Source organism: Podarcis tiliguerta, assembly GCF_965153285.1.
Source record: "Podarcis tiliguerta genome assembly, chromosome: 2".
Lineage (NCBI taxonomy): Eukaryota > Metazoa > Chordata > Lepidosauria > Squamata > Lacertidae > Podarcis > Podarcis tiliguerta.
Window position 1 is genome coordinate 50,959,414 of NC_139535.1, and position 24,794 is coordinate 50,984,207.

Here is a 24,794-nt window from a genome sequence, read left to right on the forward strand (position 1 = left end):
GGCAATCTGCGGTCTCTTCGCTCCCCCGGCTTTGCATAGCTCTGTGGTTCACCCGCCCTGCGCATTCCAAGGGCTAAGCCACGTCCCCACCCACTCCGCCAGCTGGCCTCTTGTGCCTCCCAGCGCCGCCACCTTCCCACCCCTCGTCCCTCCTCTTCTGCCATAAGCCTCCCCAAAGTCCGGGCATGCAAAGGTGCAAGCGCATCGGTCCCCGCGGGAATTGCTCCCCCGCTGCTGCCGCTCCAAGCCCGCCCCCAACTGGTGCGCGAAGCACGATGCAGAAGCTGCGCGCGCCCTGCCTGTGCATTCCCCGCCTACAGAGCAAAGGGGAGCGCACCGCGCTTGCCCAGTCCCCCGCTTCCACAGCAAGACGAGCGGCTTAGCGGACCATTAAAGAAGGCAGGTAGCTGACTCTACGGACCAATGAAAACGAACCCGGCGGAAGGAGGCGTGACGCTACCAACCCACCCGTCTCGGCCTTCCTTCCTCGGGAGGAATCTCAGCCAATGAGGAGAGACCGGAGGCGTTTCCGCCCAATAGGAAAGCGCCGAGGGGGTTGGCTCGGCGAGCCGCGTGCAGGAAGTGCGCTGCGGTGAAGCAGCAGTAGCAGCAGCTCCGGGAGCGGCATGGCGGCGGCGGGGATGAAGAGAAAGCAGCAGAGGCAGCGCGGAGCTTCCGCTTCGGGCTCAACGGCGGGGGGCGCAGCGCGCAAAAAGCGCAAGGTCAGTGGGGAGTGCGGTAAGTGGGGGGGAGGGAGGGGAGAGCGGCCGAGCCCCCCATCCCGGGGCGCCGCGTGGCTGAATTACTTGGCGACATGCTGTCCCCTTTCGGCCGTCGGGCTCGTTTAAGGGGTCCCCCCTCCACTGCCCTAAGCAAGTTATTCTCACGGGGGCAGAGACCAAGGGTGAGGAGGGTGGTGGGGGGAGCGCCACGTGCTTTTTTCCGAAACAGCAAGGAATAGGGTGGAATGAGCACCGGCAACTGTGCAGCGAGCCTTAGCAAGTTTACTCGCGAGGAAGTCCACTGGTTTCAGTCGAGCATGTTGCTATTTTCGCTAGCGGCCTTAAGCGGTACTTGAGGGTACCTCGCAGGCTTAAATTACTTGTTAAATAAGCAGTAGGGGTCATGATTCTGTCGTTTGAGAACTTGCCATTAGCTTTGTACTTCATACCCGTACTTTGGTGGTTATGAGTATCCAGAGAGAGAATTTTGCATGTAGAATGGGTTTTGGTTGCACAACTAGTCAGTTCTCCAGTTACTAGTCATTGGCCATCTTAAAACTCCTGTTCCTCAATACTGTATAGCAATGCTTCATCTTAGTAGACTTGCAATTGTTTTCTAAAATGATTGTTTTGCTTCCTAGCTCCCTGCTGCCGATGAGAAAGCGTGGCAGAAAGCTGGCTCTAAGTTGAATGAGGAGATTTCCAGTGATTCTGAACCAGACATGTAAGGATATGCATTGGTCTCCCTCTGTAGTTTAGAAGGAAAGATGCATGATCTTGAATAAAGATGCATGTTCTCAAAAAAAATGAATTCAGAGAACCAGACTTGGTATGAATCCCCTCCATAAGGGGGGTAAGATAATAAGAGAGTTGGGTGAGAAAATTATGTTCTCCTTGCTGCAAAGCAGGCTGTTATGTTCTTGCATAGGTCTAGACATTTGTGTAATACTTTGCAGTGCAGCTCGCAGGGATCCTTGGAACACAACGCTTTCTTGACCCTTAGGGGCACTGTGGGAGAACTGAAGTCTCCTTTGAGATTGTGAGAATGTTATTTCTAGCTAATGGATGATTGTAAGAGAGAAAGCTTTATGGGTTGTATCTTTCCCACCTGTAGCCCAGCAAGAAAAAAGAACAATGAAGCAGCAGATGAAATCGAGGAGACAGCACAAGAAAAGAAACTAAGATTAGCAAAGTTATATCTGGAGCAGCTTCGACAGCAAGGTGAGATGTTGGATATGTTGTGATATAACATGACTGCAAACTCTGTGAAGTATTATAAAATATCAACCAAATGATTGCAGAAATGTACTGAGACAGTATAGCTTAGGTTGCTGACATATCTCAACTCTTTGACTTTTAGAATCTGCTTAAGAGAAACAATTTTTTTAAAAACTGTGTTGGGAAGGGAGATTGGTTTGGGGTACTTGTTCTCCTCAAAGTGTCTGGAATGGCCTGTGTTTGGGGTCGATTCCTGTGGTTATACAAAAAAACAACTCTGATTCTCTTTGCCACAGCCGCTTTATCTGATAAGTCAGCTTTTGCCAGGGAACTGGTACACCCAGCAATTTCAAGTGGCAGCCATGCATTTTTGGGATATGTACAAATTGACCCCTAGTACCTTGACAAATGGCTGTTCTAGGACAGTATTCTTCAAATTTTGGGTTGCTGGACTGAACTCCTGTCATCCCCAACTAGTTTAGTCAATGGCTGGTGATGGTAGGAGTTGTGGGTTGCATTCAGGCAGCACTTCATTACATTTTCCCAACGTTTCTTTACTTCGTAATTGCTGTGTGTTACGTGATCTGGAAATCTAACAGAATGTAGTGGAAGTTTCATGCTGATTTCCATGCTAATTGCTTCCAGAAAAAAATAGTTTGTGTTGTAATTTACCTACTGTTTGTCATTCTTCATACTATGTGATGAAATTTAGCATGGTTTTCCAGCCATGCCAATTCTTTCCCATAGTTTTCATGGGTGAATCAGGGAGGAACAGAAACACACATATACATCAAGACATTCACATGTTCAATGGCATTCACTCTTTCAAGCCTTGGGTCTTATGGCCTGTTTGTATGTGTTTCCCTGAGCAGAAGAGGAAAAAGCTGAAGAAGAGGCCTTTGAGAAGGACCTGGTTGCTGGCCGGCTGAAGGAAGATGTGGTGAGTAGGATACTGTACTTGGTAAAAAGGTGCTGGGTTTCAAAAGGGCAGAGGAGAGCCAGATTTTCTGCTTTAATGGGGTATTTTCATTAAAGAGTAAAAGAAAATTCCTTTCATGTTGTAGCTGCTGACTGGGGGCTTGGCCATTTCAACAGGCCCTCTTCCACATGATAGCAAGAAGCTGGTTGGTAAGGAGGAAAATCATCTCTGTCAGTCCATCTCTGCCTACCCATGCTTGCCTTTCAAACAGCAAGTGGAAATGAACAGCAAGGGCTGTTGTTATTGGTGTGCAGTTTTCCACCCCTGTCTTAAAGCATATTTGTAACTACAGTCCTCTAATACTTATTTCCACACTCATGAGAGCTGGAAACATAAGATTTTTTAAAAATAAAAGATAAGACAGTTCTGTTAATTCTGAGCAGTGTTGCTTGCACATTGTTAAAACTACTTGGTTTTGGGAAGGGGGAGAGAGGATTCTGTTCCATCCAATTTTATTTTACTTTTCTCCCATAGCTCGAACAGAAAGGAAAATTGCAGCGACAAATTGCCAAAATCGTAAGTAGATACAGCACCCCTTGAGCCTTTTTGCTGCATGATTTCAGAGCAGCTATAGCTCTGTTCCTTGAAGGAGAGGTGGCGTATTAATTTACCAGATTACACATGACACTCTTTCTTCTACTACTTGAGATTTCTTAGAGATTTAGTCATCGGCTTTTAAATGAAAATTGTTCTCTTCTCCTTGGCCATTGTAATGTTCATGGAATAGTTCTGCCAGAAACTGCAGTTTCCAAATTCTGATCGTTTCAAGTTAGTTTTCAAAGAAGTTGGTTATTTTGGTGGCACAGTGCTCCAGTTTTACATAACAAATGTGGCTTGGTATTAAATAAGAGCATTTAGTGCTACTATTCTGTTTATCAAATATGGAAATAGGAGACATAAAGTGCCTCAGTTTGCAGAGTCAGTGGAATGGAATGTTTCCTTTGCGTACTGCAAAGCAGTTAAAGTTTTATCTCTGGGCATGAAATTATTTGTGATGCAGCCTCAAATATTGCTCTTACTGGTACTCTTTGAACAGTTGCAGCCTCCAGACGCATCTGAAATCAGGGTACTGCGAGGTCACCAGCTCCCCATCACCTGTTTGGTCATCACACCAGATGATAAATACATCTTCTCTGCAGCCAAAGACTGTTCAATCATCAAATGTGAGTCTTATTCTATACAAAATGACATAGTGTTACGACTGAGTGTTGAGTTGAACTTAGCAGTATACAACCCTGTGCTGTTGTTTTAAATTTCACCATCGCCTCCCTGTGTGATCTCTGCTAATTTCTCTTTAACTACTGTTAGAAGGCACCTTATTTCAAAAGGAAATCTGCCACGTTTTTGCCTCCTCAACCATGGATTCTACTGCAGTAACTCAACTCCTTGAAAATGACTGTGTGGTATCAGCCTTCTTGTCCAACTCATTTTAGCCCTTGTTGTATCCTAGGGGATGTGGAGAGTGGGAAGAAGGTGCATGTGATCCGCAGAGGAAAGAAGGGGACAAAGGACAGTCACGTTGGCCACACAGCACACATCCTCTCCATGGCTATTTCATCAGATGGCAAATACCTGGTAAGAGAAACTGACACTTTCCCCCCAATAGACAGAGGACTATTTGAGTTCTCAATCTTTGCAGCTCAGATTTCGCTTTGAAGAGGGAAAGCCAGACGACCCCTCCTCCAGTTGTCCTTATTGCTCCTCTTAATCCGCTTGGGTGGGCTTTTGGCTAGCATGATGTCCCTTTGGCAGGTGGTTGCTAATCAAACTCTTGTGTTATTGGTCATGCCAGCAAGTGGGTGCATGTGTGGTGCTCAGGCATTCCTGCGCTGTATATCTGTCCTTTCACAGGAATGGATAAAGTTAGGTACTTCTGTTGTCAGCTGCTAATACCAAGCCAGACCCTTGATCCATCCAGCTCAGGAATATCTACACTGATGGGCAGTGTCGCTCTGGGCTTTTGGCTGGAAGTCTTTCCCAGCTCTATTTGGAGATCCCGGGGACTGAACTCGGGACCTTTTGCATGCAGAGCACTTAACACCAAGTGGAGAATCTATTGGCTTGGATTTTAGTGTGCCCTGGGCCTCTCTAGAAGCTTGATCTAAAAAGCCAAGTAGAGTAAAGGGGAGGGAGCCAACCCAGCAGCCAGCATGAATTGTCGTCGACTGAGGGGTTGTCTTACTACTGCTGATACCAGTAAACGTGTACAATGTTGCTGAAGGGTTGTGGGTACTGATAAGCATCTTGCCTTGCCTTTTCTCTCTTAGGCAACAGGAGATAGGAACAAACTTATTTTGATCTGGGAAGCTGCAACCTGCAGCCACCTGTATAAGTTCACAGGTCACCGTGACGCCGTATCGGTATGTTCATTGCCTTGGTTGTAGAGATGCTGTAGCTTAGGCAGGCACAGGATTTGGGTGTGGGCTTTTCTGGATTTCTTTTTTAAAATGTGAGCTGTGTCCAGCTATATCTTATAGGAAAGGTGGGTGGAAATATTTTAAATTCAAAGAAATTACTGTTAGATATAGATAAATGCAAGGATGTGCCTTTTAAAAGGAATTTGGGACTTTTTGCCTGAGGGTATGTTGCAAAATAGGTGGTGTCCTACATTGTGTAGCAGAAAATCTATCTCAGCCCTCCTTTATTTTTTGGGTCAAGTGCCATGTCACTTGAGTTTAAGCTCTTGTCCCCACCTGTAGCTTGTGCCGGTTGCTTGTTCCATAGTTTTGAAATCTCTGGAGATTCAACTCTGCCATGATTGTGAACACCAACCAAATCCCTGCTTATTTTCATTTTTTTATATTTTTATGTATTTTATATATATATATATATATATTTCTTTTGCAATGACTTTGACTAGACCAGATAAATAAAATAAAAACCCCTGCCAATCTTGCCTCCTCTTCTGCACCACTGTCCCCCTTCTTCTTACTCTCCCTGTTCTCCAAATGCAGGGCCTGTCTTTCCGGAAGGGGACCCACCAGCTGTACAGCGCTTCGCATGATCGTTCAGTCAAAGTGTGGAACGTGGCTGAAAATGCTTACGTGGAAACTCTGTAAGGAGCTTGCCTTTCCCCCCTTCTTCTTAGTGTGTTTATGGGATTACAGAAATAAATGGATGGGATTACAGAAATAAATGCACACTGCACAGCTGAATCTCATCTACTTTGCTATTCCCACACCTGCTTTCCTCTCAGGTTTGGTCATCAAGACATGATCACAGGGCTGGACAGCTTGAGTCGGGAGTGCTGTGTGACGTCAGGAGGGAGGGACGGCACTGTCAGAATCTGGAAGATCCCTGAGGAAGCCCAGCTGGTGTTTTATGGGCACCAGTAAGTACTTACATAGAATTGGTGGGGGGAAGACAGGTTGGTGGGCTACATGCAGCATGTCACACATCCAGCAAGGCACCCTGTGATTTTTGCTGTAAGCTGACCTACACTGAGTCAGACTATCGGTCAGTGTCCACACTAGCTGAAAGCAGTTCTCCTGGATTTCAGATGGGATACTTAGCCCAACCCTTCCTAGAGATGCTAGGCATTGAGTGTGGGACCTTCTGCATGCAAAGTAGCTATTCTACCACTGAGCTATGTTCCTTCCCCAGTTCCTAATGTATATAAAAATAGGACAGGAACGCTAAAGGCTGGAAAACCATGTTGTATGCGCTGGTTTCTTCACAGTGGTTAGGGGCCTAAATGCAGGACTATTTAAAAAGGGGGCTGTGAAGGCAAAGGTTTTAGATATGGACATTGTTTGAGGCACCCAACATACATGAAACTGCTAATCCAGGGGAAGATAGCAGAGATTCTTTCCTGCCTCAAAACCAGCATCCCCACCCCCTTCTTGACAGTGACCCCACACCTGTAGAAATGGCAGTTCATTGGTCTCTATCAATGCAGACCCTTAAATGGGTCCTCAAAGCAGATCTGTATGTTGTGGCATTCTCATGCTAAGGCTTTTCATTGGGCTGTTGAATCTGCAACGCTGTTCTACACTTTCATTTTTTAAAGAAATAGGACCTGTGGGTTAATGGTTGTTGTTCCTTGCTGGTATTCATTCATTCATTATGTGTAAAAGATGGCTGTGGACACACATCTTGGGAGGGCTTGGTCCTAAAAGGTGGTTTTATAAATACTGCAGCATGCTGTCTTAAAAAGGTTAATGGCTTCCTCTTTTGAATTAGGGGCTCCATTGACTGTATTCAGCTGATCAATGAGGAGCATATGGTGTCTGGTGCAGACGATGGGTGAGTACTTCCTCAAGCCTTAACATTGCTGAACTAGCACTTTCACCCCATAGCCTCTTCTTGCACATATGTCATATAATTGTTTGCTATTTCCTGAAGGTCAGTATGCCTCTGGGGTCTCTCAAAAAAGAAACCGCTAACCACAGTGAAGAAAGCCCACAGGCTCCATGGCACAGAGGGCCTGGAACAACCTTACTGGATCTCTTCGGTTGCTGCTTTGCTGAACAGTGACCTTGTAGCCACAGGTACTTTATACTTTGGTCTTATTTGCACATTACTGTAAACCGTAGTTAAGCTTCACTGTGCCTTAAAGGTGAAGGTGCAGTATGCTGGTGCGCAGTGTTAAAATGGAAGGCGCTCTGTTTCTGCCTCGCTCTTGCTGTGTTTCTGGGAGCTAAGCCATGGTTTGGTTTACAGTTATATCTGAACCCAGGCTGGTGGAGAAGGAGTAAATTGCTTGCAAATTTTATTCCATGAATCACCATGCTGTGCATCCATCTTTAAACCAAGATATCCTTTAAAGCAGATATCTTCAATTGTTTCAGACGCAGGACCACTTTTAACCCAAACATTTGAGCACCAATTTCTTAATCTTTTACCATATACTTGTATGGTGTTAGGGCTCCTGTTGTGATCCACATTGCTTCAGGCAGAGACCCACTAGTGTGTCGTCACCCACCAGTTGAAGACTGGTGGTTTAAAATGATGTGTGAACCCAGCATTTGAAACCCTTGCCTTGCTTTTCCTATTGTGCTGTAGCTAAAAGAAGGGAGGTGGTTTTTTTTTTTTTTTTAAGGCCTGCTGTAGTAAAAGGTAGCTGTGTATTTTAGGCTGCATTTCTGTACTTAGAAGCAGGGCTTACTGAACTCAGTGGGATTCAGTGCTGCGTAGATTTTTGGTTGCACTTGTACACTCTGCTCAATTGGAAGCCTGCCTATATTTGGAACATTGAATAAAGCCATACAGTGGTACCTTTGGTTGTGAACGGGATCCGTTCTGGAGTCCCGTTTGCAACATGAGCAGTATGCAACCCACGTCTGCGCGTGTGCACGGGTCGCGATTCGCTGCGCCTGTGCATGCGTCTGACGTCATTTTGCATGCCTGCACCTGTGCGAGCGGTGAAACCCAGAAGTAACCCTTTCCAGTACTTCTGAGTCGCGACAGGACGCAACCTGAAAAAACATATGAAGCAAACGCAACACGAGGTATGACTGTATTCTCCAAGCCTGCCTAACAGGTGTGAGCTCGGAGCTTGCATTTCAAGATCCTTGTTAGGTGTAAGTGGGCCAGAGTGGCTGGGTAAACCCAGCCAGATGGGCAGGGTATAAATAATAAAAAAATGATGATTATTATTATTTATTAGTATTCTTCAGAAGAACTACATGTTAATAAACCTCCCTCGTCTTCTGACGGCTGCAATGCGAGTGTCCTAAAAACAATAAATAATCTGTTTGGGGTTTTTTTGGTGTTGGTGCAAGCTTTTTATTTACGCATATAGGTGAGTTTTGCTTCGCAAGCTTCTCTTCTAGGTTCCATTTAGCAAGGATGTCAATGTCCTGTCCTGTGATGTTGAAAGACATGGCTGGGTGTGTGGGGAAAACTTCATTCTAGTCCCTGAATGTGACAACAAACCCTGACACGCTTTTGTTCTTGGCAGGTTCGCACAGTGCCAGTGTGAAGTTGTGGAAGTGTGGAGAGGGATTCCGGAGGCTGGAGCCACTCTTTGAGATTCCCCTGGTGAGGAAATTGGGGGCATGGAGGAGGATGGTGTTCTTTTCATCAGTAGCGTTCCATTGTAAATCACAGCACACAGTGTTGTTGATAGGCTGAAAGTGACCCAGGGGACTTCTTTGCACAGAGCTCACCTTGACTGTGAATTCTGATCATGGCCCCAGCCTTTCTCTTAGCTCCTCCCCTTGCAATATGCAGATAACTATTCTAATGCCCTTGGCCCTGTTGCTGCAGGGATGATGGAGATCATGTGTATTAAACACTTTGAAGGCTGTAAGTTAATAAATTAATAAATGCTTATTAATTGGGGGCAGTTGAGTGGTAGATAAACTAACCATTGTATTCAGTGGTATATCCTGCTGAGTAGTCATGTGAGCTTACTTTGATATAGAAAACCCGCCCACTTTAAGTTTCCAGCAGCTCCAAACTGCACTATGTATAGCAGAATGACCTCTTTAAAGTTTCCAAAACAGTATTCCCTTTCTTCTGATAGTGTTCTGGCACAGAGGCTTCAGAAGGAGAGCTGCTAGCTCAGAACTTAAAAGAGTTAAGGAATCCTTTGAAGCAGTTGCCATGTTTGCTACTGTACGGAAAACTTGTAGGTTGGCCATAAGGAATAGTAAAATACTGGCTTAAACTACAGAAAGGGGGCAAGAAGGTTGGGACATCCTGGAAATCATGAGTGAAAAATAAAATGGCAGTAGGACTGTGATATAATGATCAAGACACTATGCCAGCTTGGAATATACAGAGCACTTTCAAAACATCTCAGACTTTCCATAATTCTGGTGTGCTGGTGGCTCATTTGCACACTTTGGATGGAGGTGAAATGGAAACTGTCTGCCATGTCAGCATATCAAAGGGAGGCTTCTGGACCAATCATAACTTTGTTGTATCAGTAAATAAGATTTGTGTAGCCTCGAATCTGAAGTTTATATCTCTGGGTGTGTTTCTCAGGTTGGCTTTGTTAATAGCTTGAAGTTCTCGAATTCTGGAAACTTCCTAGTTGCTGGAATTGGACAAGAACACAGGTATCCCGTACTCCATTCCTGTTTTATTACAATGTGTGCATGATTCTGAATTGTATTCTCCATCTTTAAAATAGATGTAAATAGCTTTAAACTGTCACAGTGTGTCCGCACTACAAACTTATCTTGAGGTCTCAGTTTCAAGATGAGATTGGAACTGCCTTGCAGAATTCTTAAATTTCTCATGGAGTTTGGTAGTACTCCTGAAAATTTAACGGTCATAACTTTTTAGCACTTCTGTGCCCTTAAAGAGATTTGTTCCATTTTCCATGAAAAAATATGCCCTGCTTAGCACTCTTATGGGAGAAGTCTCTTACTGTCTTTGCAATTATTAGTGTTTTAGAGTCAACTTTAATTAAATCTAAGTTCCTCTGTTTTTAAGGCCAGGAGTGAGAAATATATGCCTCTGTCTTTTTCTTTTACTGATGATGGCTTCTTGCACCATATAGGGGTTGTGTAATGTTTACTTGATTGTTTAAATTCAGATATACTTTATCACAGCACCTAAAAGGAGTGTATTAGTACCAGATAAATTTATTTCCCCTGGGTTTTATTGCAGATTGGGTCGCTGGTGGAGGATCAAAGAGGCCAAGAACAGCATCTGCGTTATTCCGCTCAAGAAGACTATAGCAGGAAACTCACAGATACCTGATGAAGGCTCCTAATATTCTATAACCTGTTTATTAAAGCCATATTTTGTGTTTGTAAAATGGTAATGGTCATCTTTTAATTATAGTTTCGCTATTTTCCCCACAGGAATTGTGGGTGAGGTTTTCAGAAGCAAGGGGGCTGTGGTTTCTGAAATAAAAGAGCAATCATCTGTTGTGGTCTGGAGGCCCCTTTAAAACAATTGTGTTCTACCTTTTTCTTGAAGAATCTGGAAAGTATATGACATTCTCAGGCTGGTACTAGCCAGACCCAGATCTTTAGAAATATTTGGTAGCTTAAGACCATTATTTGGATATTTTACTCTGGCCTTTATTCAGGAAACCAGGAGTCAGATTATAAAGTCGACTACTGTCCATTTGGACTGGAAACAACTCTCTCAAGATATTAGGTAGCAAGATCTGCCCATAGCTTTTAAATCAGAGATTGACAGTGCAGTCCAATGCATGTATGCTCAGAGAAAGCCCACCTAAGTTACACCCCCACCCCCACACCCCTCCCTGGAAATACAATTGCAGCCTAAACCCTAGCAACTTACATTTGCAAAGGGTGTGTGTTTTCTTGTTCTTTCATTCTGCTTCCAGAAGCTTCTGGGCTTCTATCTAAGAATTTCGTCTAGTTTCAGATTTTGGCACTGCATGACTTGTGTAAAGTTCACATTCAGGATATTGAGTGCTAATTAGTTCTTTTGTTATGAATAATGGCACTTAAGCATGTTTTCTCTCCAGCAGGGGAGACAGTGGGAGAGAGATGCATTTGCAAAGGTCCTTGAAGTTATGATAAGGGTTGCCTGAGTGAAAGCGGATTAGACAGCATGCTGCTTTGAGGGAGATCAGTTGCCCAACACTAGCAGCTTCACAAACCTGCTCCTGGAGCTTCAGCTGTGAGAGCCTAATCAGGGTGAATTGGCTCCTTTTGTGCTGCAAGTATGCTTATTTCTGTATTGGGTTAGGCCATGGGTAGGCAAACTAAGGCCCGGGGGCTGCATCCAGCCCAAATCGCCTTCTAAATGTTATTTGTAGGGCATAGGAATTCATTATTTCCCCCCCCCAAAAAAAATAGTCCAGCCCCCCACAGTGGACAGGCCCCCTGCTGAAAAAGTTTGCTGACCCATGGGTTAGGCATTCACAAGCTAGCAGTTTTGTGTGTGGGTGAGCGGGCAGAGTAAAATTACACCTTGCTCATAATCCCAAGCAAGTCCAACATTTGCAGATGACAAGATTGACTTGCCACTGACATGATGCAGTCACTTAGCTAGAATCTGAGGGCAAGTAAGCAGTTGAAGCTTCTATGGTGGGCTCAGTCAAAGTTGGCCTGCTTGTTTTTGCAACCTCCGCTCTCCCAACTACAAAGAAGATGCTCTTGTCACACAAGGCTTCAATAATAAAAAAGCACTTTATTTACATAAATTACAAAAGTCACAAACTTTCCCACAAAAAAAGCTACTTTAAACTTTTCCATTTTTTTTAAACAGTATGTATCACAATAACACTTGCGTCTTTAGATAAAATTCACATTCTCCTTACCCCATCCCACATCAAACATTTTTGTTGTTGCAACAGCCCCGTCTTCCTCCCCTGAGTGCCTTCACCTTTCACAGTTTCCAATACTAAAGGGATCCCTAACCTCTTATTGGCCTGTTTGCAAACTGATAGAAACTGCTGGGTACAGTATACACCAGGGGTGGCCAACTCCCAAGAGACTGCGATCTACTCAGAGTTAAAAACTGGCAGTGATCTACCCCCTTTTTTTAGGGATTCAGGTCAAAGTTGTTGAGCTTTTTTGAGGCAGGAGGAAAACCCTGTTTTTTGGGCGGGGTGAAGAGCTAAAATTTTGAGCCTTTTGGGGCCAAGCCAAAGTTGTTGAGCTTCTTTGGGGGGAGCTAGTCAGTGATCTACCAGTAGATCATGATCTACCTGTTGGACGTGCCTGGTATACACTGTAATCTCTTCACAGACTGCTTCTTACAAGCTTAATTTCAACAAAGGAAGGGGACCCTTTGTGTGCTGGGAAAAGCCTCATCATGTTGGTGATTCCTGTGGTAAAAATAAAACGATAACCCGAAAAGGTGAACCTTCTATCATTTTATTCAAAATGTTTCCCTTTCATCTAATGTTTTCTTCCTGAGGTGGCAAAAAAGTAAATAGTATGCAACAAATAAGAGAAGAAGTTCCGAATGGTGGCTGTAATTCTTAGAGGAAGAACAATGTGGGCAGTTAAAGAGCTTAGTCTATCTGGGAATTTGATTGCCACATGCTTGTACTCTCCTTTTGCTTGCTTTCTGGATAGAACTGAAACAAATAACTAGGTTCATATTCCCACTCAGCCATGGAGCTCTCTAGGCAATCCTGGACCAGCCAATGTTTTTACCTAACTTCTACCTCACAGGCCGATTGCGAGGATAAAAATGGGGAAGAAGGAAGCCCATGTGTACCTCCTGGCAATGCTTAGGAAAATGATGGGATAATAATACAATAAAGAAGCAAGTGTAGCAGTCTGCCTGAAAACAGCTTGTGGTTCTCCAGCAATGCTTTCTGCATGACTCTTCCTTTGTTCTACTCTTGTTCTTTGCCACAAAGTACATTCTTACATATTCATTAATAATACAGTTTGAAAATCTTACAATGCACAGACCACTGTTTTAAGACCTTTGAGAGTAGACCAGATCCGATTTTGGCATGTCTTCCCACTTTATCCAAAGTGGCTTATAGCAATAGACTTCTGTGAATTTCAGACTCACTGCTTACATAACAACAGTAGAAAGGGTTAGAAGAGAGGAATAGATAGAAGAATCCCACGGGTATATTCTGGAATCTCCAAGCAATGTAGGAACTTCTATACACAATTACAACTGTTCTCTTTGTTAAAGCAGCCGACTGAATGGGATAGGAGCTGCATGCTTTTACTTGTAATCCCGTTTAACTGGATGGCGCTGGTCTGCTAAGGGGTGTCAGGAGCCACAAATTGTTCCTCCCACCTAGGGTTGGGCATTTATACTTTGGGATGCGGGTGGTGCTGTAGGTTAAACCACAGAGCCTAGGACTTACCCAGAAGGTCGGCAGTTCGAATCCCCGCGACGGGGTGAGCTCCTGTTGCTCGGTTCCTACTCCTGCCAACCTAGCAGTTCGAAAGCACGTCAAAGTGCAAGTACCGTATTTTTTGCTCTATAAGACTCACTTTTTCCCTCCTAAAAAGTAAGGGGAAATGTGTGTGCATCTTATGGAGCGAATGCAGGCTGCGCAGCTATCACAGAAGCCAGAACAGCAAGAGGGATTGCTGCTTTCACTGTGCAGCGATCCCTCTTGCTGTTCTGGCTTCTGAGATTCATAATATTTTTTTTCTTGTTTTCCTCCTCCAAAAACTTGTGGTCTGGTGCGTCTTATAGAGTGAAAAATACGGTAGATAAAGAGGTACCGCTCTGGCGGGAAGGTAAACGGCGTTTCCGTGCGCTGCTCTGGTTTGCCAGAAGCGGCTTAGTCATGCTGGCCACATGACCCGGAAGCTGTACACCAGCTCCCTCGGCCAATAAAGCGAGATGAGCGCTGCAACCCCAGAGTCGGTCACAACTGGACCTAATGGTCAGGGGTCCCTTTACCTTTTACTTGAGACAAATGTTCCCTGATGAGGCCAGATTTCCTCTGCCAAGTACTAGTGTAGAGCAGTGTTTCACAATGTGCTCCTCCAGATGTTGTTGGACTCCACCTCCTATCGCCCCCTGATCATTGGCCATTCTGGTTGGGCCTGATGGGTGCTGATGAGTCCAGCAACATTTGGAAGGGTAGTTTAAAGTATTTGAGCAGGGCTTCCACATTTTTTGGTGGGAAGGAGGCGTTTCTATTTATAGGCCCCTATTGAGTCTCGTAAACCGCAGTCTCATGTCCAAAATGTAGGGAAAGATTTCCCTTGCATGCAGTAGAGTATCCGCTCAGCATTTGCTGCAGGTCTCAGGTTCTAGGTAGGGACTGGGAACAACCCTGAGAACCACTACCACTCAACATAGGCAATGCTGAGCTATATGAACCAATGGTCTGATTCAGTATAAGGCAACTTCCTATGTTCCTATTGGTTTAGAATAATAATTTCTAGGCCATCCATTTTCTGGGTCAGAATTTTGCACACAGATTCAGCCCCAGAAAGTTACTACAATGAGATGTTAAAAAGCAGACCTGATTGATTAAAGAAATATTCATGCAAAATCCCACCCCCCCTTTTTTAGGAGGGAATGAGGAAATATCTTTCTTCATCTTGCTGCAACAAACAGGGCTATGACATGTAGTGGCACCTTACAACATTTCACACCTGTTGTCAATATGGATGGCACAGGCGAGGCAGGTCCACGGTATAGTGTAGGTGCCTCAAATCATCACTTGCGGAAGAAATCTAGTATAGACATGCCATAGGTCTACTGCTTTATTTTTTAAAAAATAGTGGCACTGACACAACATTTTAAATGGTATTCTATTAATTATGCCTTGCCTATAAAAAAAACAAAACACTTCTACTGCGACTCATTAGAATACATTGCCTGGTTCAAACATTTACATGAATACATAGGAAATACTGCAATTTGCAAATACCTCATAAACACCCAATTCCCTGTTTTCAGTGTCTTCACAAGTTCGAATAATGTAGTTGCCATTCTACTGATGGCTCCCAACATGAGTTCACAATGGTAAAGTAATAGAGTGATTTTAAGCTCTGCCTTTGAGTCAGTTTCACAACTATGAACTGGGATTCCAAACAGTATATTTTTAAAAAAAGAATACTCCTATCACTTGAAATGTTGATCGTCCAGGGATTGTGAGGTAGCTCCACCTTCCCCCAAAGCTGTAGGGAGAATTGTTCATTCCAGAGGCAAGACTGAGGCCTGCTGCCTGTGTACAGGGGGGAAAACATTGTCCTCAAGCTTCTTGATTTGTACCGGCTTTGGAAGCTGTATAGAATGATTCTGTATAGTTTTGTTACGAATGGAATTGCTTTAGAGAAGAAAAATTGTGCTTCTGACTTGTTTTATTTTAGCTTCCCTTTATTGTGAACAACTAAGGCCTTGAAGTGTTCCCCTTATGCCATCCATTTCCTAAGCTATAAAATTTGTCCAGGGGAGGGGGAAGCAAAGATCTGCCATAGCAATTGCATTGTATCTCATCTTAAGAGAGAATTACATGGGTGATTTCATTTCCCTCAGCTGCTAGGAATTCAATCGGCTCACAAAGAGAAACTTCAGCCCAAGTGATTGTCGAGCATCATAGATAAACAGAGGCGTATAACAAAGACTTCACAAAGTTTGCTACTGCTTGATAGACAACTTTACCCATAAGTGAGAACTGGCAGGTGGGGAGAGGCGATGGTTCGGCAGAGCTCCGCTAGTGGCTAAGTGCATCATTTTGCAAAGCTGGAAGGCTTAGACCAGTATTGAGCTTTGGATATGAGACCTACTGGTCCTAAGCATACATATGGGGTGTGTTTTATGCTTCCAGGAAGAGGTTACATTCCACAGTATATAGTAGGCGTTTCTGGATTTGTGTACAGAATAAAATATAAAGGAATCAAAGTAATTAATGTTGCGTTGATGAGTTCAGTGCAGAGTTGGGAACCTTTTCGTAAATTACTATTTTCCATTTTAGTGGTCTTTCATTAAGACTCCTCGTGTATGTCTCAATCGATGTCAATCTACAAACCAGGTTCACTGTGTGATGTGACATTAAAGAAATGGAGGGAGGGTTACTGTTTGTTATATTCTGAAAAACTTGAGAAACTTAATAGCAAAACGGAAGTATCATTTGCCTTCTTAGCTAACAAAAATGGATGGGACTTGGGACTCAATGTTCTAATGTAGAGTAAACCCTGTGGTACTCAAAACCAGGCATGTTTGTTGTAAAGAAGTGAAAGATGAGTGCCAAAGCTGCTGCCAGAAGTGGGGTCTCTGACCCTTAAAGGACCACCACCAGAACCTTAGGATTCAGTGCTACCATCTTGGTTTTCACGGAGAAGAAGCCCTGACTAGCTCAGAGATGGGAAGTTGTCTCCTTTCATGAACAAAAGAGGGCTGGTAAGGCCCATTGGCAGTGGTGCAGAGGATTCTTAAACCATGCCCCCCTTGTTCACAGTGCCTCCAGTCCAGTGGCGTAGCGTGGGTTGTCAGCACCCGGGGCAAGGCAAGTAATTTGCACCCCCCCCCGCTGCACTGTCCCTCCCCCAGATAGTCCCTCGCTCTCGCTCTCTCCGCACCGCACCGCACGCCTGGCACCCTCCCCTCCACAGTGGGCGGCGACCCGGCGGCTCGGCTCGGATTCGCACAGCCAGCACTGCAGTGAGAGAGAGAGAGAGTGAGCCAGGTAGGGGCAGAGAGCTGCGAGTGCGAGCGCCCCCCCCCATGTTGCGCCCGGTGCGGCCGGCCCCCCCTGCACCCCCCACGCTACGCCACTGCTCCAGTCTTATCCTGACAGGCTTAGGGAGTCCTCCCAGGCCAAAGGTCCTTCAGAAGCTGGAGTCAGCCTTCAAGTGAATCTCCCCTCTCCCCATTTACTTTCCTTTTCTAGAGGTCATACATGTAGCACTTTTTTCATGCTAACTTTTTAGAGGAGAGGAGAGTTTACACTGCAACTACAGAGTACATAGAAAAAAGAAGTCCTTATTTGCAGGGGGCAGTCAAATTTTCCCCTTTTCGCTGTTGGGATGTGCTTCTTGTAAGTAATCATCTGAGAGATGACTGTCTTGGTTTTTGATTCAAAGTCACATTTTTGCCAAACAACTTCCCCTGTGATAGTCTGCTGGGGAATATTCGCTTCAAATCCGCATCGTTTAGAATAAGTAGAAGATATCTCTGTTGATGGCAGTGAGGTTCAGAAAGGTTTCTGGAACAACACAAAATGGTCTGGTGCCCTGGTTATACTGTGAAATCTGTCTATATTGACTGTACAATTTACTATGACTGCTTATAACAGGTTACTGTTAAGCATAGCTAATAACTGACAATGTTATTCAGCACCATATATACTTTGGCCTGAAGTGTTTTCCATTGAAATCTTCCAGTGCTATTTGTAAAGCAAGAGTCTAGGTAATTATGCGCCACTTTCAAGAGCTGTGTGACTGGTATTGACAAAGGGAATTTTCCTTCCAATCTATTCAAGAATACGAGCAATCTGTCCATCATATTCCTTATAACACTGAGCAGTTTGGTTACTCCAGTGGCCTAGCCTTGAAGGATAGAACCAAGATGATAAGAAGAGCCTGCTAGATTAGGCCAATGGCCCATATAGCCCAGCATCCTGCTCTCATAACCAACCAGATGCCTATGGGAAGCCCACAAGCAGCACATGAATGCCACAGTACTCTGCCCTCCTGCAACTCTCATCAACAGGTATTCAGAGGCATTTCTCTTTCTAGGTCAAGTACTTGTACCAGCTTGATACCCTCCAAGATTTGGATGTTCCTGGTCATTTGCCAGGTGCTTGTGAATGATGAACACTGGAGTCCAGAACACCTGAAAGGTACTCGGTTGGGAAAGGCTGCTCTCGACCAGGGCCCTAATATTCTCCAAGTGACCTAGGAAAAAATATGGAGAAACTTGACTCTGGGGACATGCTGGCAAAATGGTGTCTCTCCATTTGGACTCATATAAATAAATCACCTTCCTACACTTCCCATGGCCTTATCATTTGCTGTTTTCTTTGTGAATTCTCATTGCAAGGGAGTCATGGGCGACTTACAACTGCCAGGAGCAGCTCCTCAATGCCTTCCACATGTGCTGTATCAGGAAGATTTTGGGCATCACGTGGCACAATAGGCTCTCAAACAAAGATATGCTCTTCCAAGCCCACACTCGCAGCAGGTTTGCACTCCTGTCTTTCGTGACATCTGTGCTGGCGTAGCCATGTCCGCAGAATGGAAGGTGGCTCTAGGCACCAGGCCTGTTGGCAGACCAACTCTGCTTTACAAAAATGTCTGCAAATGTGACATAAAGGCTGGCAACATTTAACCCGCCATATGGGAATCCCTTGCAGACCACCACAGTGCCTGGAGACAGTTGGGATGTGTATCCATAGCAGTGATCAGAGGAGGAATGACTGCTGGAAGGAGAGCAGAGAAAAGAAATTCCATGTTGCACCTGTAGCAGCACAGCTGGACACCTTCACCTGCCCCAGCTGCAACAAAACATGTCTCTCCCATATCGGTCTCTACAGCCACAGCAGCTGCTGTAACCTCCTAACAGTTTGACTTCACCCACAAAGGTGCACTTCTCCATTGTCTCCTGAGACAGATGGATGCCAACCAAGGGATAATACTGGGCTCATCTGGGATGTGTGTTTTCTTTGTCTCATCTTGTTTCGTTCTGCAGAGCGGCATATAAGATATAACTCACTATTCTGTTAAAAACCAGGTGTGTGGTTCTATTTCTCTTCTCAGATATTATCACAGGAGCATTTTGTCAATTCATTTCAGGAAGCTTCTCACAGAGATTATACTTGCAAACAGCTGGTAGACATATTACAAATATATGTATGTTTGGAGTCATTGCAAGTATCAGTGTGTGCCACCAGGTTTTTAAATCGTGAGGAGATTCTATCCCATCTTTTCAATCCATAGCACCACGGATTCCTTGGTATTCTTCAGAGTTTTAATACTGATCCTCCCTCTTAACAGCAGAAGTATTGTATACGTTGAGGAAAAGTTTGAGGGAATGCAGTTTGTTATAAACAACAACAACCAACAGCTTCACCATTCCTTTTCAAGTGTAGACAAGATAAAGGAATATATGTGGATTCTTCATTGTCACCCTAGTAATCTGATACGGAATCAGTCTTGCATCCATATCATGAGGGCAACATCATGGGCCTCTTCACAGATACATTCTCAACTGTGCCAAAGTTTCCTTGCATCTCTAAACTGGTGCTGGACTTTGGGGGTAAAGGATAATCTCTGTTCTCTTGATTTTTCCTTGGAAAAACCTGTTCAATGGATAGGCATGGGGAACAGGGTTTCTCTCTCTCTTTTTAGGAAACAAGAGGCCCAGTGGGAAAGAAGAAGGCATGTGTTCATAGGGAGCGAGCACAGAGGCAACATACGGTAACCGACAGAGAACACAGAGGCATTCACAAGGATGAAGTTGTGGAGTCCACCACTTCACGGCCATTACACACTGTTGGCACAAATTGAGAAGATGACCCTGTGGGGCAGAGAACAGAAGGAGGTTTCAATGAATAGCAGTTTTTAACAATCCTGCACTTACCCAAACACTACCATCTGCAAGCCACCACTCCATCTCACCTGGTGGTGCTGAGTTCCTATGGATCATAGATGAGCTGCCAATCATCTATTTTCAGCCATGTCAAATTCTAGCACATCAGCTCTAACACAATCATTCTGCATCAATACATTTCATTGATATAAACACTGAGTTGATTTGTTTAGAGCTTTTATTTATATACCATGCAATATGCACAGCTCTGTCTTCATCCTTACAAGATAGGTAAAGGACCCCTGGACGGTTAAGCCCAGTCAAAGGCAAGTAAGGGGTGCAGCGCTCATCTCACTTTTCAGGCCGAGAGAGCTGCGTTTGTCCACAGGCAGCTTTCTGGGTCATGTGACCAACATGACTAAACAGCTTCTGGTGCAACAGAACACCGTGATATAAGCCAGAGCACACACAATGCCTGTGGGCTTCTCAGGGCACTGATTGGTCACTGTTGGAGAAAGGAAGCCATCCAATGGTCATGGATAATGGGAGTTCCCCTCAGATCTGACACAGCAAAGCGCTGCTTATATGAAAATCCTGATCACATGTTGTCTCTGTCCAAATGGACGCAAGTAGCAAGGGAATGCAAGATGCTGTTTGTCACTACATTTTCTTCTAACATACTGCCACTGAGAAGTAGCAGATCTAGCAATAACACACCCTTTTGTTAGGACTTGGACACAGCTAAGAAAAATTATTATTAGGAGTGTTTTATTCTTCCCAGAGGAGGGGATTCGCCACACTCTATGGCCTGTTTTGGATTATCATTCTAGGCTTCTGGAAACAATTGCCTTAGGAAGCCAACAATGGGTGCCAGGATCAAGTCCTCTTCCCCTCCTCTCACATGCCAACCTTAGTGTGGAGGTTTTGGCTTGTTTTAAGCTGAAGTTCCTCATCACATCTGAACCAGGAAACCAGGAAAACAAGCCAAGGCCAAACCGGTTTCCTGCTTTTGAAACCGAGTTGTAATGGCTGAACTGCAAACCCCATGACATTTCTACCCAAGTGTACCTTTACAGGGGAACAGGGAATAAATGGTCTGTGTCATTAATAGAAATGTGTTCTTGGCTTATCTATACTGTTTGCATACTGCAAAGTATAACATGCACAATACTGATTAGCAAAACCAAGCTGTCTTTGTAGCCCTGTGCTTGACCATTAACACACACAATTTTATACCTGTGCCAGAATCAGTATCCTTAGATTTGTATGTTTCACTCACTCAAATTATTTTGTTTGTCACCAGGTGTTTCCAGGTTAGGGTGGGAGGAGCTTAATTTGCAAATGCATCGTTGGCAATAGGTCTGTTCATTTGCTTATCAGATTTTCCCTGGAAAGGGTAGATCCAGATTAGATGGTGTGGGGGTGGGCATGTGGGCAATTCAACAAACTTGCATGCATAGGAGGAGCTCCAATCCTACAATAATGACCCATCTCAAAGCACCCACCTTCGTGGATGAATTACTGTGTTAGAATCTCATGGAAAATGGCGCATTTGCATAGGAACAGTGGATCAGCTGCAGAACATGGTAGACTTGGAACAGACAAGGTGAAGTATTTCATCACAAAACACAACTGGGGGTGTTACTCATTTTTATTCTTATGCTATGTATTTTATGTTTTTATGTTGTAAACTACCCTGTGATATTTGGATGAAAGGCAGTATATAACTTTAATAAATAAAAAACAGCTTATAAAATTCATCACCACTGTGGGGCAACAGGAAGTAGCTTAGATGTTGTAAATAAGGATTAAATAAATTCATGAATCCATCAATCGCTGTTAGGCCGCAATGAGCCATTCAGAATGCAGAGAACAGTACCTAGGGGGAATCCTATGTTACTCACCATGCGAGTGGCTGGAGCTTGCAGCGGTCACACTAAAACGGTTGGTGGAAACACGATGGCTGGCGACATTCTTCTGGGGCTGGAAGAGGATGATATGTAACTTGGGAGTAAAGAGGCAACCAAGGACCACTGTGCCACTGAGGCTAACAGAGATACACATGGTGGTGGTCTGGACCTGTGCAGAGGCAAAGAAAGAAAAGCAGTGTATCAATCTGTAAGGTAAAGAAAGAAAGTGTGCTGTTTACATGTGTCCCTACTTATGTACCCCCACATATAGGAACTACCCAAGTACACACTTCCAACTGGCAGAGAAATAGGCAAGTGCCATTTGATTCTAGACTAGAAGGAGCATGATCTTCACTCAATAAATCTTCCCAAATTGTATAAGCCTATGCAATGCACTCTGAGGAATTCTCTCCTACCAACCATCATTCTCTTGTTTTCCTAAGGGTATGTGCATTTCTGAAGGTTTCTTTCAAGGTTTGGCTTCTTTGGCATGTGGGCAAAAGTCATACATTACAAACCCAACCTATTCACAGTGCTGGTCGCTTAACTTTAGAAAAGGACATGGGGGGAATTAAAAGGGCAACCCAATCACATTCTTGAAAATAAAACAAATGAAAACAAATTTTAAAAGTTGTTTCCGCCTAGGGCTGGACATGTATTGGGTCCCTTGTCAGCAGTCCTGTGCAGCACCTTCAAGACTAACTGATTTAAGCTGCTGTCTTATAGGTGCTTACCAGGTGATTGAGCAAACCCCATGAAATTCAGTCGGGCTAACTTCTGAGTAGAAATGTGTAGGAGTATACAGTTATAAAACTACGCTTGTCCATATAAAGTTAAAGGTAAAGGTACCCCTGACCATTAGGTCCAGTCGCGGATGACTCTGGGGTTGCGCGCTCATCTCGCTCTATAGTCCGAGGGAGCCGGCATTTGTCCACAGACAGTTTTTCTGGCCAGCATGACTAAGCCACTACTGGCAAACCAGAGCAGCGTACTCAAATGCCGTTTACCTTCCCACCGGAGTGCTACCTATTTATCTACTTGCACTTGACGTGCTTTTGAATTGCTAGGTTGGCAGGAGCTGGGACCGAACAACGGAAGCTCACCCCGTTGCGGGGATTTGAACTGCCAACCTTCCGATCGGCAAGCCCTAGGTTCTGTGGTTTAGACCACAGCGCCACCCGTGTCTCCCATATAAGGTTATGTCACACTAAACAAGTTAGTTGTCAGTGTAGCCTGAAGGAATAGGAGTACAGCCCATGAAATCCTGAAACATATCCTTCAGGAATGCAATCCGATAGATCAGAATTAAGCCTCATTGAATTAAGTGGAAGTCATGTATTAGTATATATCTGATGGTTTCAGCTATAGGTTTATGTCCCTGCATATATTTTAAGTCTTGCTCTCTCATTTCTTATTGTTGTTCTCTCCAATTATCTGTCTGTATCTTATCACAGATATGTGGACAACCAGCTTTATCATTTCTTCCTGTGAATGTAGGATTCACATGCCACCCTTGGTCTGGCTCAATTTAGTTTTTATGTTTGTGTCATGAAGTTCTATTTTGTTATTTGGGTTTCATGGATATTTATTTTATTTTATTTTATTTTTTAAATCAACTTTAAAATGTATTACTATAGCTCCTTTGTTGCAATCTAGTTCTACATATACTAACTCATTGGCTTGCGTAAGGTGCGGAAGAAGTTGAAATTCCCTGCCTTTGGATTGCTAAGAAACAAGCATGCTATCTTCTGATAAAATTAATATACTTCTGCAGTTTTTGCACTCAGTACATTCCCCATACTGATGGAAGACAACTCCCATGGCATATAAATGGATTTAATATAACAAATGAGAAATATGAATTGAAAGTTATTATCACAAAGACTCAGGAACTGCCAAGAGATTCAGCTGATTTCATGAACATATACATATATATTTCTTAAAGAAAACGAATCCTTCAACAGATTAAGGAATTACCAAGATGAGTGTGTAGAAAGAGAAAGCAAGTCTCTGACAAAAAGCTAATAATGTCAACTACCAGTTGGTTCCTCTCCTGAGACACATCAACACACTCTCTAAAGTCACAAGAGCATGTGATTTTCCAATCACAGGATGACATCTACTATTATTCCCTGATGCTTCCAGCAATAGCAATTGTCCTATAATTTTTGTGGTTCCTTAGATGGTGGCCTTTCATAACTTAAGCTTGTGGAGGGCATTGGGGGGGGTGACTATTGTAGAGTTTTCATAATCATAAATGCAGTTACCATACTAACATAGTATAGGTTGCTGATGTCATGTCATGGGCCTGAATATTTTTTTTTATATAGAAAAACACTTATTGAAAACTCCCTAGGGCTTCTAGCCTCAGATGATTTGCACAGCAGACTCAGTAATTAAATCAACAGAATCCCTGCCTTGACCTCCAGCTCCACTGAGGACTACTGTACTCAATGGCTGAGTTGCATCAAAGCATCTATAGATACAGATAATCAGTATTTTATCTTTAACATATGCATCTGAGGAATTGTTCTGTGTAACTTAACATTCTCATCTATAGTAGCTGATGCAGCTGGAAGAGGGGCCACAGCTTCTGGTTTACATGCTGAAGGACTCAGGTTCAATCCCTGATGGCTCCAGGTAGGGCTAGGATTGTCCCATATGAAATACCAGAGAGCTGCTGAGTGGAGTTCTGCTCACAGAATTCTGCCACAAGAGTTGGGGAAGGAGGGGGATTTTCACTGTCTACAGGGCTCCTTTGCCAAAGGGTCAGATTTATGCATTTATTTGAGCAGCAGCTAGGAGAACTCTACTCTTGGGTAGAAAAATACGGACAGATTGTTTCAAACACGTGCTCTAAGCTTGGAGCAAAGCTTAAAACACCCTTTCTCGTAGATTACATGACAATAAGAGAGAGGAAACAGAAAGAGAAGACTCCACTTCCTCCCTAATTGGAGAAAAGGGGACATATCCTATCTGAATCTATGAATCTAACTCTGTGATCTTAACCCCTTCATGCACTAACTAGCACTCATGCATAGTTATGTTTGACTGCAATTTCCCACAATGAGAACAGTGAAGACAAAGGAACAATCTCCCTAACAAAACAAATGGATG

The 24,794-nt window shown here is 44.0% G+C and overlaps 2 protein-coding genes across 3 annotated transcripts in view; one reads left to right on the forward strand and one right to left on the reverse strand.

Annotated features, from left to right (window-relative positions):
• The first annotated feature begins 468 nt into the window (after positions 1-468).
• Positions 469-10,633, forward strand: RRP9 (ribosomal RNA processing 9, U3 small nucleolar RNA binding protein). 2 transcript variants are annotated; one of them, XM_083429462.1, is made up of 15 exons: positions 469-722; positions 1,364-1,446; positions 1,837-1,943; positions 2,813-2,880; positions 3,394-3,435; positions 3,956-4,082; positions 4,370-4,494; positions 5,187-5,279; positions 5,874-5,974; positions 6,116-6,250; positions 7,102-7,164; positions 7,264-7,409; positions 8,822-8,901; positions 9,853-9,926; positions 10,483-10,633. In XM_083429462.1, exons 1-15 carry the CDS (start codon positions 627-629, stop codon positions 10,586-10,588), a joined length of 1,446 nt encoding a protein of 481 aa, XP_083285588.1. In that variant the 5' UTR covers positions 469-626; the 3' UTR covers positions 10,589-10,633. The 2 variants fall into 2 exon arrangements, 1 of the variants encoding a protein (XP_083285588.1); XR_014508535.1 differs by having other exon boundaries at positions 562-722; positions 7,269-7,409.
• Positions 10,634-17,021: 6,388 nt separating this feature from the next.
• The window catches only part of GRM2 (glutamate metabotropic receptor 2), an 88,462-nt gene continuing 80,689 nt past the window's right edge, over positions 17,022-24,794 (reverse strand). The window contains exons 5-6 of the mRNA XM_083429373.1: positions 21,672-21,846; positions 17,022-19,755 (exon numbers count right to left, since the gene is read on the reverse strand). Coding sequence (XP_083285499.1) covers positions 19,682-19,755; positions 21,672-21,846 — 249 coding nt within the window. The 3' untranslated portion in view covers positions 17,022-19,681. The remainder of the gene's footprint in view (positions 19,756-21,671; positions 21,847-24,794) is intronic.